At 41.3% G+C, this 12629-nt stretch overlaps 1 protein-coding gene across 5 annotated transcripts in view; it reads left to right on the forward strand.

Annotated features, from left to right (window-relative positions):
- LOC118225477 (E3 ubiquitin/ISG15 ligase TRIM25-like) overlaps positions 1 to 12629 on the forward strand; it is an 81799-nt gene that overhangs the window by 61081 nt on the left and 8089 nt on the right. For 2 of the 5 annotated variants that reach the window (XM_035413939.1, XM_035413941.1), the window contains one exon: positions 662 to 1423. The exons of 1 other annotated variant lie outside the window; for it this stretch is intronic. In XM_035413939.1, coding sequence (XP_035269830.1) covers positions 662 to 731 — 70 coding nt within the window. In that variant the 3' untranslated portion in view covers positions 732 to 1423. Of the gene's footprint in view, positions 1 to 661; positions 1424 to 10910; positions 11566 to 12629 lie in introns of those variants that run through there. 2 more of the 5 variants (XM_035413938.1, XM_035413935.1) reach the window with 2 other exon arrangements.

A 12629-nucleotide genomic window follows, 5' to 3' on the forward strand; every position in this document is an offset into this window, starting at 1 on the left:
TTCAGTTATTTGGTGAAAATATGAATCACTGGATATGTGATCATTTCTCAGTGCCCAGCAGTGTCAATGTGACTGTTGTTTCCTCATGTCTGTGCTTCAGCTACTGCTGTTCAATCTTTATGTGTCTGTTTCTTTATTCACTGAGAATAAAACTTTACACCAGAACATTTAATAACCAATCACCACATCCATACGAAAGCTACAAATTAATGCATATATGTCAGAATACAATTAAGAATTTTCCCAAAATGCTTTGTATACTATTTTGTATATATTGCTAATAATGTACAAGCAGAGCTCATAGAAGCATGTGAGTCTGCTGCAGAGGGTGACATCATCCCCTAGAGTCAGGAGAAGAGTGTGATTGGTTTCCATGGTGAAGGACCAGGGTCTTTAGCTCTGTCTGCAGTATAAACCTGACCTCTGTTGCAGTTGTGTAGTAACACAGGTGTGTCACAGCTACCAGAAAAGCTCTATTAATCATGAACTATAAATGCACATGAGTGGAAGCTGGAGTGTGTTCAGCGTCTTTGCTTCTCTTTACACAGTTACAGTTACATGGCAACACTTTTCAGCACCAAACCTGTGAGTTTCTCCATGTCACCTGTGCAGAGCTCAGTCCTGCTGCTCTTTGATCAGTGTGTGTTTCTTTCTTCCACAGGATTGTGCTCAGAAATCCTGACTTCCTGCAGAAGGTGAAGGCAGCACTCAGTGCCAAATTCATTGAATGATTGGATGAACAGAGACATCAGATCCTCAGCACAGCACCACCAAATGGACAAGAAGAGAAAATCACCACATTACAAAGATGGGCACACGATAGACAGGCATTAGAGATCGAGAGGAACCAGCCAGTTGACCTTTGCACTCTATGGGGTCAGAAAGAAGAATCGTAACTGAAGGTAGTAGGTCACTGCTTTAGAAACACATATGTGATAAATCTACTCAATCCTGATGGATCTGATTCTAATAACTCTCTGATAGACTCTATTACGCTGTGTGCTCCTCTGTTCCTGTGTATGCAGTAACTGGATTGGATCTTCAATAATGAGGTCATACATCAATCAAGTGTAGCTCCTCCCCACGTTACTGTATCATTTCCTCTCTGGATTGTCTCCCAGAGAACAATGTACACTAATTTCTTAATATCTATATATAATCATTTCCTCTCAGTATAAAAACACTTAATGACAGAGGCTCACCTTAAAAATAATGTGTTTCTCTTGAGGGTGATAAAAACATGCCAAATACACAGTATAATATGACAGTGTAAGGATGCATTATACAAACAGTATCATTTTGGATGCATTCATATTTAGCTTTATTAGTAAAAAAATATACCCAGTACATGTACTGTTTTTAACAGAGAATGTCTGTGTTAAAAATAAATAATAAATAAATAAATACTATATATATATATATATGTATGTATACTGTTGTTGTGATTTTGTGTTTTAGGAATATGTATTGATGTTTATTGATTTAAAGAATGGACTTTTCTTTGTTTTGATGTTGAAATTTTGTTTACAATTTTTGTCTTAGATTTTTTTTCTTGATGAGTTTTTGACTTTTAGAGGAATGCATTTTGGTTGTTTTGGGAATTTTAAACCAATAAAAACACTACATGTCTCTGGACTGCGGGAGGAAACCGGAGCACCCGAAAAAGGCCCAGGACGGGATTTGAACCTATGACCTTCTTGCTGTGAGGCAGCAGTGCTACCCACTGCACCACCCATAGTTATTATTAAACTCAACCAAATTTCCCGTGCTTGAGGCCTATAGGGGTATAGCAAGGTTGCCACGTGAATGGAGTTGGTCGCATCGCACATCATTGGTCTATGAAATCACCGACCAAGAGCTGTGATTGGTGGATGCATCTCAGACCTCTAAAGCCTGCAAAATGTATTTCATCTACATATTTTATACATATATATATATATATATACATACACTCATCGGCCACTTCATTAGGTACACCTGCTCACCTGCACGTGGCAGCAACTCAATGCATTTAGGCATGTAGACATGGTCAAGACGATCTGCTGAAGTTCAAACCAAGCATCAGAATTGGGAAGAAATGTGATTTAAGTGACTTTGAATGTGGCATGGTTGTTGGTGCCAGACGGGCTGATCTGAGTATTTCAGAAACTGCTGATCTACTGGGATTTTCACACACAACCATTTCTAGGGTTTACAGAGAATGGTCCGAAAAAGAGAAAATATCCAGTGAGCGGCAGTTCTCTGGGGGAAAATGCCTTGTTGATGGCAGAGGTCAGAGGAGAATGGCCAGACTGGTTTGAGCTGATAGAAAGGCAACAGTAAATCAAATAACCACTTGTTACAACCGAGGTATGCAGAAGAGCATCTCTGAACGCACAACATTTCAAACCTTGAAGCAGATGGGCTACAGCAGCAGAAGACCACACCGGGTGCCACTCCTGTCACCTAATGAAGTGGCCGGTGGGTGTATATACACATACGCCGTGCCCTCCATAATGTTTCTACTGCGCAATTTTAGATTTGTAATCAAAACAAACTCCAAAATAAAGTTGGATTTGAGCATCACGCCCCCCGCTTGAAGACTTAGTAAAGCAGAGGCAGCGTGGACCCTCTAGGCCGAGTGACTGAAAGTGAGCACTTAAGCCTGCTGAACACCTGGAGGCACTGCAGCCCTCCCGGCCTAAAATTGGATGAATGAGATCCTTGCTTTCAAAACTGGAGGGAGGAGTCGGTCTCCAGGCCGGACAAGCAATCCTAAATCATTGACGGCCCCAGCCCCTGGCCCCGGAACCACGCAGTGTTCCAGCTGATCTCAACTCCCCTGATCTGCTGATCTCAGAAGCCGGACTCCCCGGGTCCGGCTTCTGAGAGTTTGCAGTGAAGCGGACGGCTTTGCCACCGGCCTGCGCGCCACGCCCTGAAACAACAGCGACGCGTTCCGGAGCACACACACACACACACACACACACACACACACACACACACAAAAAAAAAAAAGTTAACACATTAACGTTTTAAAACAGAAACGGGACCGGGGAAAATAACAATGACCCTCGTGCTACGACCAATTAACATTCTTTGCACTCGCTGCAATTCGTTGCCATGCCGGCTACCTGGCGGAGCCAACATTCCATGCTCGCGGGGCACACCCACGAAACTGTGCCCCCCCCCCCGATGAGGAGGTTTCACTGGGGCCAGAGCTGAGAATGAGCCGATGGCAACCAAAACCATGCAGGCTGGCTAACCTGCAGCAGGGAATTGTTCAAATGCTTTCAAACTCCAAAGAAAAGATGACATTGTTTATTTTCAAAATCTCTTCATCGATAACCCACCCCTCGCCTGCTCCAAAAAAGTACTTAATTGTTTGTTTTCTTGCAACATTCTAATCAGTAAGGGAAGCGAACTCTATTTCTGCTCATGAGTGAGTCCTCAATTATTACTTCTAAAACACAATAATACGGGAAAAATAATAATAATAATAATAATAATAATAATAATAATAATAATAAAAACACTATACTTTCATTTTTATAATGTATCTCATAGCCAAGAGCACTTAAACACAATAAAGGCAAAACCAGATATTTCCTGGTTCTGAGCAGACCCACCCCGAGACTGGTCTCTGCTATTTTAACGCTCACACTGGTAAAGACAGAGTTAAGTTTAGTTTCTCTGAAAATGCTTGACAGAGAATGTGGGAGTGACTTCCAGGTTCTACCCACAGCTGCAGGAGGTGTGGTGTTGGACTGAGGCCAGGCTCAGAACAGACGATCAGTTGAAAGTTGACTTTGTGCCCCCCCCCCCCCCCCGCCCCTGCTTCCCTCAGTCTTTTTTTAACAGTTTATAGCTCCCCACTCCCCAGAATTGTAACACATAGATTTCCACCATAATAATCATGTCATGTCATGCTTTTGTAACAACCCCCCTCCCCCCCTCATTTCCCTTGTGGGGTCACCACTATATTTAAAAAAAAAATGTATTCCACAGTAATACACAGAGCTCTACGAAAACAATTAGCGTGACATGCTTCTATAACTCAAATAAATTCTTCTCATCCTAAAACCATCTTTACCAGGAGACACAGTGTGGCACAGTCTGCAGGGCGGGTGACTGTCAACCCATGTGCGAATCCACCCATGTGCCCGAGGGTTTGATTCCCCACACTATGGCTCTGTCTCTAACCCTCCCTGCTTTTCCTCATCTACATAAACTGCAAAATATACACGTGGATGGTGGGACTCATCAAACAAACAAAAAAAAAAAAAAAAAAAACATTCACCTATCCAGTTTGTAGAGTGACATGTGCACAACAATGACGTATTTAAAATAATTAAAAAAAGACAAACATGTATACACATACAAAATACATGCATCCATATACGCACATATACAGAACATACACTTATATACACATATATACTACCAATAATGAACATAGATGTGCGAACAAATAACATAAATGGCAGTGTCAACATACGTCGGTGAATGTTTTTTTTAAAGGGAGTCCACCATCCTGGTATGTTTTTTGCAGTTTATGCAAATAAAAGAAAGCCGAGAGAACTAGAGATAGAGCCAAGATGTCACTCCCAGATTCTGTCACGCAGTTTCAGAGAAACGAAACGTATCTCTTTGTCTCTGCCAGTGTGAGCAGGAAAACAGCAGAGGCCATTATCTAGGTGTGTCTGCTCACAACAGGAAATATCTCCTGCTCTTTCTCAAACAGATTCAGAGAAAACTACACAACATTCTGAACTAAAATTAATCTCTGTCAATTTGAGCGGTAAAATGGCACAGGCTGCAGGTCTTCTGGATCAGGACCAGTTGAGCTGCTCGATCTGTCTGGATATACTCAAGGATCCGGTGACTATTCCCTGTGGACATAATTACTGTATGGGCTGTATTAAGGGCTGCTGGGATCAGGGTGATCATACTGGTGTCTACAGCTGTCCCCAGTGCAGAGAGACCTTCACCCTGAGGCCTGTTCTGAAGAAAAACACCTTGCTGGATGAAGTGGTGGAACAACTGAAAAAGACAGGACTCCAAGCTGCTCCTCCTGCTCACTGTTACGCTGGACCTGGAGACGTTGAGTGTGATGTCTGCACTGGGAGAAAGTGCAAAGCCGTCAAGTCCTGTTTGGTGTGTCTAGCCTCTTACTGTAAAACTCATCTCCAGCCTCACTATGAATCTCTTGCTTTTAAGAAGCATAATCTGGTCAAAGCCACTGAAAACCTGCAGGAGAAGATCTGCTCTCGTCATGACAAAGCGCTCGAGATTTACTGTCTCACCGATCAGCAGTTTATCTGTTATCTCTGTACAATTGAAGATCACAGAGGCCATGATACAGCTTCAGTTGCAACAGCAAGGACTGAGAAACAGGTAAGAACTGGAATTTATCACTTTATGCTTAGTGCTGGCTTTAATAGGAACCTTGGAAAACGCTGCACTATGGAAAGTCCTCTCAATCACTCATTCATTATGACTAGGACTTGGAAAAATGTAATCAGCAAGCCTCTACACGAGAATAACTTGCTCCCTCTATTCTACTATGAAAGATATATTCTACAGTGGAAACATCTTTCAAAATACTTCCTGTATCCAAATGCATATATTCTGTTTCAGTCATCCAGAATACAATGTGACAATTTAATTTCATTTATATTTTGCATTACTAGGTATTATGAATTTACTTCACGGTATGAATGTACCATTTCTCTGAACTGTATAACTTTAAGTCTGATCCATGAAGTAGGCTTTAAGTTTGAAGTCCAGACAGTTCAAGACAGTGATTAAGCACATAAAACAGGAAGTGGACTGAGCTGTTTAAATGAGTTGGCATATTTAGCATTTTTATTACAGCAGCCATGGCTTAGAGCATGCAGAGATCAAGAGAAAAGATTCATCTTTCTCAGCTTTGTATAAGACAGAGGCATCAGTGGTGAAAAAATTAGCATTACGCTGCAGCTCATGGGAATGTATGTGCTGCTGTTTAGTGATGCATTAAACTGTAAACAGAGGACTGCTAACGTTCAAGATTTTCTGTCAAGGAAATATCCCTATTCATGTTTTTTCTTGTCATTATTGGGGTGATTAAGCAAACGGGCGTATTGTGAAATGGGTGGAGGTGACAGCCTGCCCATAGATGTACTGATGCAGGGAAAGGATCAAGAAAGATGGAGTATCTGATACATTGTGATAAAGAAAAACGTGTGATTTAATGTACTGTTAAAAATGTAAGTGGTCATTTGAAGTAACAGCTTATTACAGTTATAACAAATAAACAGACACTGTTTTTCTGCTGCTATAGATAGTGGCTAGCTGCAACAAAGTGAAGTACTTTGTGAGCTACTCTGGCAGAAACGTTTGCAGTTTTGTGTTTGATGATACAGCTTTCAAAGCCATGGCTCCAAAGTTTGTTGTAAGAATTGAAGCTGATGCAGGGAATTGGCCAGAAGGTACACCTTTTGTTGTTGTGGTCTGAGATAGCTAGACCTGACACTGTATTTGAATGAACTGGAACACAGTGACATATTTCATGAAAATGCCAATATGCCTTGTAAATTTTACAATTGTGCAACTAAAATAAAAAGAGCAAATGTACTTTTTCCACTACGTATAAAATCTTTCGGAAATTTGACAATAGTACAGACCACAATAATGATACCGTGGAATGATTGATATATGTCCACAGAAGCAGCTGGGGGTGACACAGAGTAAATTCCAGCAGAGAATCCAGGAGAGAGAGAAGGAGCTGCAGGATCTGAGACAGGCTGTGTGCAGTCACTCAAGGTGGGTACTGACCAGAGGAGAAGACAGCAGCTGGCTGCTGGAAGAGCCATTTCAGAGCTCAGTCAGGGCTCTCCTCCAGTCAGCCAGTGTTGGGCCCAGTGTTGGACCACTTTGCAGCCCTGTGGGGCTCAATCCCACTGAGCCACACTGTGAGGCTGTCTGGGGTTCCAGTAAGACCTGAGTGAAAGGCCTAGTTAAAATGTTCAGCCTTCCTCTCTCTGTGTCTCCTAACAGCGCTCTGCACAGGCAGCAGTGGAGGACAGTGAAAGGATCTTTACTGAGCTGATCTGCTCTATTAAAAGAAGGTGCTCTGAGGTGAAAGAGCTGATCAGAAATCAGGAGAAGGCTGAAGTGAGTCTGGCTGAGGGACATTTGGAGCGACTGGAGCAGGAGATTTCTGAGCTGAGGAGGAGAGACATTGAGCTGAAGCAGCTTTCACACACAGAGGATCACATCCATTTCCTCCAGGTAACATCACTGGCTTTGACAGAGCTGTCTAATGGAGCTGTTCCTGATTCTTTATCTGACTGGAATTTCTGACTTTTGCTTTGGACATGAGGACACAGTTTTTATTATCCTCTTATCTTGTGTTAAGTGTTGTCCAGACGGACTGTACAAACTTGACAGTACTACTCCCAATTTTGCTCCATTGATGCTTAATCCTCACCCTGTTTGACACTGATGTTCTCTCTCTCTCTCTCTGTCTCTGTCTCTCTCTCTCACTCTCACTCTCTCATTAGAGCACTCAGTCTCTCTGTGTCCCTCCTGGACCTGGAGACTTACCCAGCATCACTATCAACCCCCACATCTCCTTTGAGGCTGTGAGGAAATGTGTCTCTGAGCTGAAGGAGCGACTGGAGGACGTCTTCAAGGAGGAAATGCCCAAGATCTCCCAGGCAGGCAGAGCAATGGGCATTTATGGCTGCTCTACTGAGACCAGAGAGCCTTCAGAAGCCAGAGTCACAGCAGCTGAAGTGGAGACCTGTCCCCTCTGCATGAAGCCCTGGCAGAACAAGCAGAGGCTGAAATGTACTCATGCCTTCTGTGCAGCCTGTCTGTGTGACTCTGTATCTAGAGTGGGTCGTCAGTGTCCAGTGTGTCTAAAAGCACTCGCAGTGGTGGGAGACCAGCCAGAGGGACAGATGAAGGTGCTATATTGGAAAGTGTCCATAATAGAACTTATCTTTATTACCTACAATATTCCCAGTGGAATACAGACGGTAAGAAAATGATGATTATTCAAGAATTTTTAATTCATAATTCAGTACTCTTGGATTCATGTGATTTGGAAAGATGTAATTTTGCAGCAGCATCATGGATGCAGAGTCACTGCAAAGCTGTTTCATCATTCTGTTTCCAAAGAAAAAATATATTTCATTGCTTTCTATTATCCCAGTATTAGAGTGCATGCGCTTCAACATGCTACTGTTTAATTTCATTATACTGGTCTGCTGTGTCTCAATATGCACCTTTGGAGTTATAAATAACACCCAAGGTGCTTTATGACACTTAGTTTTTTTTCTTCCTTCTTTTCTTCTTCTTTCGGCTGTTCCCCTTCAGGGTCACCACAGCGGATCATCCTGATCCCCATATTTGATTTGTCATACGCTTTACACCGGATGCCCTTCCTGATGCAACCCTCCTATTTATCCGGGCTTGGGGCCGGCACTACACATGCACTGACTTGCGCATCCCCAGCGGCCGGATTTTTGGGGCATTGGCCAGGATACGAACCCCAGCCGCCGGCGTGGCAGGCTGGAGCTCTACCACTGGGCCACCATTGCCCCTCCCTTTATAACACTTTACAATTAGGTCATGTGAATTGGCATTGAATAATGCAGTTTTTAACATGATGATTAATGATGTACAAATACATTAATTAAGCATGAAATTTAGTAAGTAGTGAACAAATACATTAACTAACGTATTGGTTGCATGATTATTTGTACATGAGCAAATCATAGGATAAACTTATAATTAGTTAACCATTAAAAAATACATGCCAGTATGAATTGGCATCAACTAATGTAGTTGTTAGTATGAGTTAATGATGTACAAATACCTTAACACACCTGTACAGATGAACTTTCCAGTAGTTATTAGTTAACAACTACATTAGTTAATGCCAATTCATGTGACCTTATTGTAAAGTGTTACCAATATTTTAGGTATTCATAAAACTAGTGCTCTTCTCCCTCTATAGCCGAGTTTCTTCTGAGATCACTTCCCATTGAGGATTTCTTCCCACCGTTGTTTCAGTGTTTTTTTTTCTGTCGTGGAGTTTTAAAAATATTTTTTGTAGCCTAATTTGTTTGGTTTTTGGCAGTTCAGCCTCATGCTGGTTATTGTCAGGTATCTCAGAGTACAATACATACCCCGATACAGGGGTCACTGTACAATACATATCCCGATACAGGGGTCTTTTTGAGATACATATCCCAATACAGGGGTCCCTTTCAGATACATATCCCAATACAGGGGTCCCTTTCAGATACATATCCCTATACTTGGGTCCCTTTCAGATACATATCCCAATACTGGGGTCCCTTTCAGATACATATCCCAGTACAGGAGTCACTATTAAACAAGGATACTGATCCACGTGGAAATTGTTTTTTTTTTGTTTTTTTTTTTGTTCAGAAAACCAAATTAGAGGAAATTGAGGACAAATCACCGATCACAACAACTGTTCATTGTGATTCATAAATATTATTTTAAAGAAATCATGTAATGCCAGCCAAGAACAAACAAATAAACTCAAAAGCCTTTGAAGTTCAGTGCGCTCCCACAAAACACATTAAAAAGAAAACAGTCATGCATGCTTATCACCTATAGAAATGAACATTTCAAACGACACCTTATTTGTAATACAAATGCACACATTTAATATTTTTTTTTTAACTATAATCATAAGACAGCAATCACTGTATTCATACATGCATCATCCAAAATTAAGTTATAATATGTTGTATGAATACGTTGAACACAGCCCCAGGTTCAATCATTCACAAATTTCATATTTCTTGTTTTTATGTGAAGTATAGACATTTTAGTCTTTTTTTGTGTATATATAAAACTGGCAGACAAATGAAACTGAATTGAGTTGAAAACATGTGCCCTTAGACCTACAGTACATAAGATCTACTTCTTTACAGTTCCCCTTTGCCTTGTGTGTTAAATTCTGTGTCCAGGAGGCCCATCCCCACCCAGGGAAGCCCTTTACTGGAATCCAAACACAGGCCTGGTTACCAAAAAGCCGAGAGGGCCGGGAGGTGCTAGAGCTGCTGCAAAGAGCCTTTGACCAGAAGCTGGTTTTTACTGTGGCTGCAACCGATAGAGCTGAAGACAGAGTCATCTTCAGTGGCATCCCCCATGCATTATACATGTAGGGCCTTTTAGTGTGATTTTCTGATTTGCTGGATTTAGTGTATTTTCAGTTATTTGGTGAAAATATGAATCATTGGATATGTGATCATTTCTCAGTGCCCAGCAGTATCAATGTGACTGTTGTTTCCTCATGTCTGTGCTTCAGCTTCTGCTGTTCAATCTTTATGTGTCTGTTTCTTTATTCACTGAGAATAAAACTTTACACCAGAACATTTAATAACCAATCACCACATCCATACGAAAGCTACAAATTAATGCATATATGTCAGAATACAATTAAGAATTTTCCCAAAATGCTTTGCATACTATTTTGTATATATTGCTAATAATGTACAAGCAGAGCTCATAGAAGCATGTGAGTCTGCTGCAGAGGGTGACATCATCCCCTAGAGTCAGGAGAAGAGTGTGATTGGTTTCCATGGTGAAGGACCAGGGTCTTTAGCTCTGTCTGCAGTATAAACCTGACCTCTGTTGCAGTTGTGTAGTAACACAGGTGTGTCACAGCTACCAGAAAAGCTCTATTAATCATGAAGTATAAAAGCACATGAGTGGAAGCTGGAGTGTGTTCAGTGTCTTTGCTTCTCTTTACACATTTACAGTTAGATGTCAGTTTTCAGCACCAAACTTGTGAGTTTTTCCATGTCTCCTGTGTTGAGTTCAGTCCTGCTGGTCCTTGATCAGTGTGTGTTTCTTTCTTCCACAGGGGAGAGTGCAGGCAGACTGGCTTCCTGCAGAAGGTGAAGGCGGCACTCAGAGCCAAATTCATTGAATGATTGGATGAACAGAGACATCAGATCCTCAGCACAGCGCCACCAAATGGACCAGAAGAGAAAATCACCACATTACAGAGATGGGCACATGATAGACAGACATTAGAGATCGAGAGGAACCAGCCAGTTGACCTTTGCATTCTATGAGGTCAGAAAGAAGAATCGTAACTGAAGGTAGCAGGTCACTGCTTTAGAAACACATATGTGATAAATCTACTCAATCCTGATGGATCTGATTCTGCTGACTCTGTGATAGACTCTATTACGCTGTGTGCTCCTCTGTTCCTGTGTATGCAGTAACTGGATTGGATCTTCAATAATGATGTCATACATCAATCAAGTGTAGCCCCTCCCCACGTTACTGTATCATTTCCTCTCTGGATTGTCTCCCAGGGAACTATGTACACTAATTTCTTAATATCTATGTATAATCATTTCTTCTCAGTATAAAAACACTTAATGACAGAGGCTCACCTTAAAAATAATGTGTTTCTCTTGAGGGTGATAAAAAAATGCCAAATACACAGTATAATATGACAGTGTAAGGATGCATTATACAAACAGTATCATTTTGGATGCATTCATATTTAGCTTTATTAGTAAAAAAATATACCCAGTACATGTACTGTTTTTAACAGAGAATGTCTGTGTTAAAAATAAATAATAAATAAATAAATACTATATATATATATATATGTATGTATACTGTTGTTGTGATTTTGTGTTTTAGGAATATGTATTGATGTTTATTGATTTAAAGAATGGACTTTTCTTTGTTTTGATGTTGAAATTTTGTTTACAATTTTTGTCTTAGATTTTTTTTCTTGATGAGTTTTTGACTTTTAGAGGAATGCATTTTGGTTGTTTTGGGAATTTTAAACCAATAAAAACACTACATGTCTCTGGACTGCGGGAGGAAACCGGAGCACCCGAAAAAGGCCCAGGACGGGATTTGAACCCATGACCTTCTTGCTGTGAGGCAGCAGTGCTACCCACTGCACCACCCATAGTTATTATTAAACTCAACCAAATTTCCCGTGCTTGAGGCCTATAGGGGTATAGCAAGGTTGCCACGTGAATGGAGTTGGTCGCATCGCACATCATTGGTCTATGAAATCACCGACCAAGAGCTGTGATTGGTGGATGCATCTCAGACCTCTAAAGCCTGCAAAATGTATTTCATCTACATATTTTATACATATATATATATATATATATATACACTCATCAGCCACTTCATTAGGTACACCTGCTCACCTGCACGTGGCAGCAACTCAATGCATTTAGGCATGTAGACATGGTCAAGACGATCTGCTGAAGTTCAAACCAAGCATCAGAATTGGGAAGAAATGTGATTTAAGAGACTTTGAATGTGGCATGGTTGTTGGTGCCAGACGGGTTAGTTTGATCTACAGGGATTTTCACACACAACCATTTCTAGGGTTTACAGAGAATGGTCCAAAAAAGAGAAAATATCCAGTGAGCGGCAGTTCTCTGGGGGAAAATGCCTTGTTGATGGCAGAGGTCAGAGGAGAATGGCCAGACTGGTTTGAGCTGATAGAAAGGCAACAGTAAATCAAATAACCACTTGTTACAACCGAGGTATGCAGAAGAGCATCTCTGAACGCACAACATTTCAAACCTTGAAGCAGATGGGCTACAGCAGCAGAAGACCACACCAGGTGC

This window comes from Anguilla anguilla, chromosome 4, assembly GCF_013347855.1.
Source record: "Anguilla anguilla isolate fAngAng1 chromosome 4, fAngAng1.pri, whole genome shotgun sequence".
In the NCBI taxonomy this organism is placed as follows: domain Eukaryota; kingdom Metazoa; phylum Chordata; class Actinopteri; order Anguilliformes; family Anguillidae; genus Anguilla; species Anguilla anguilla.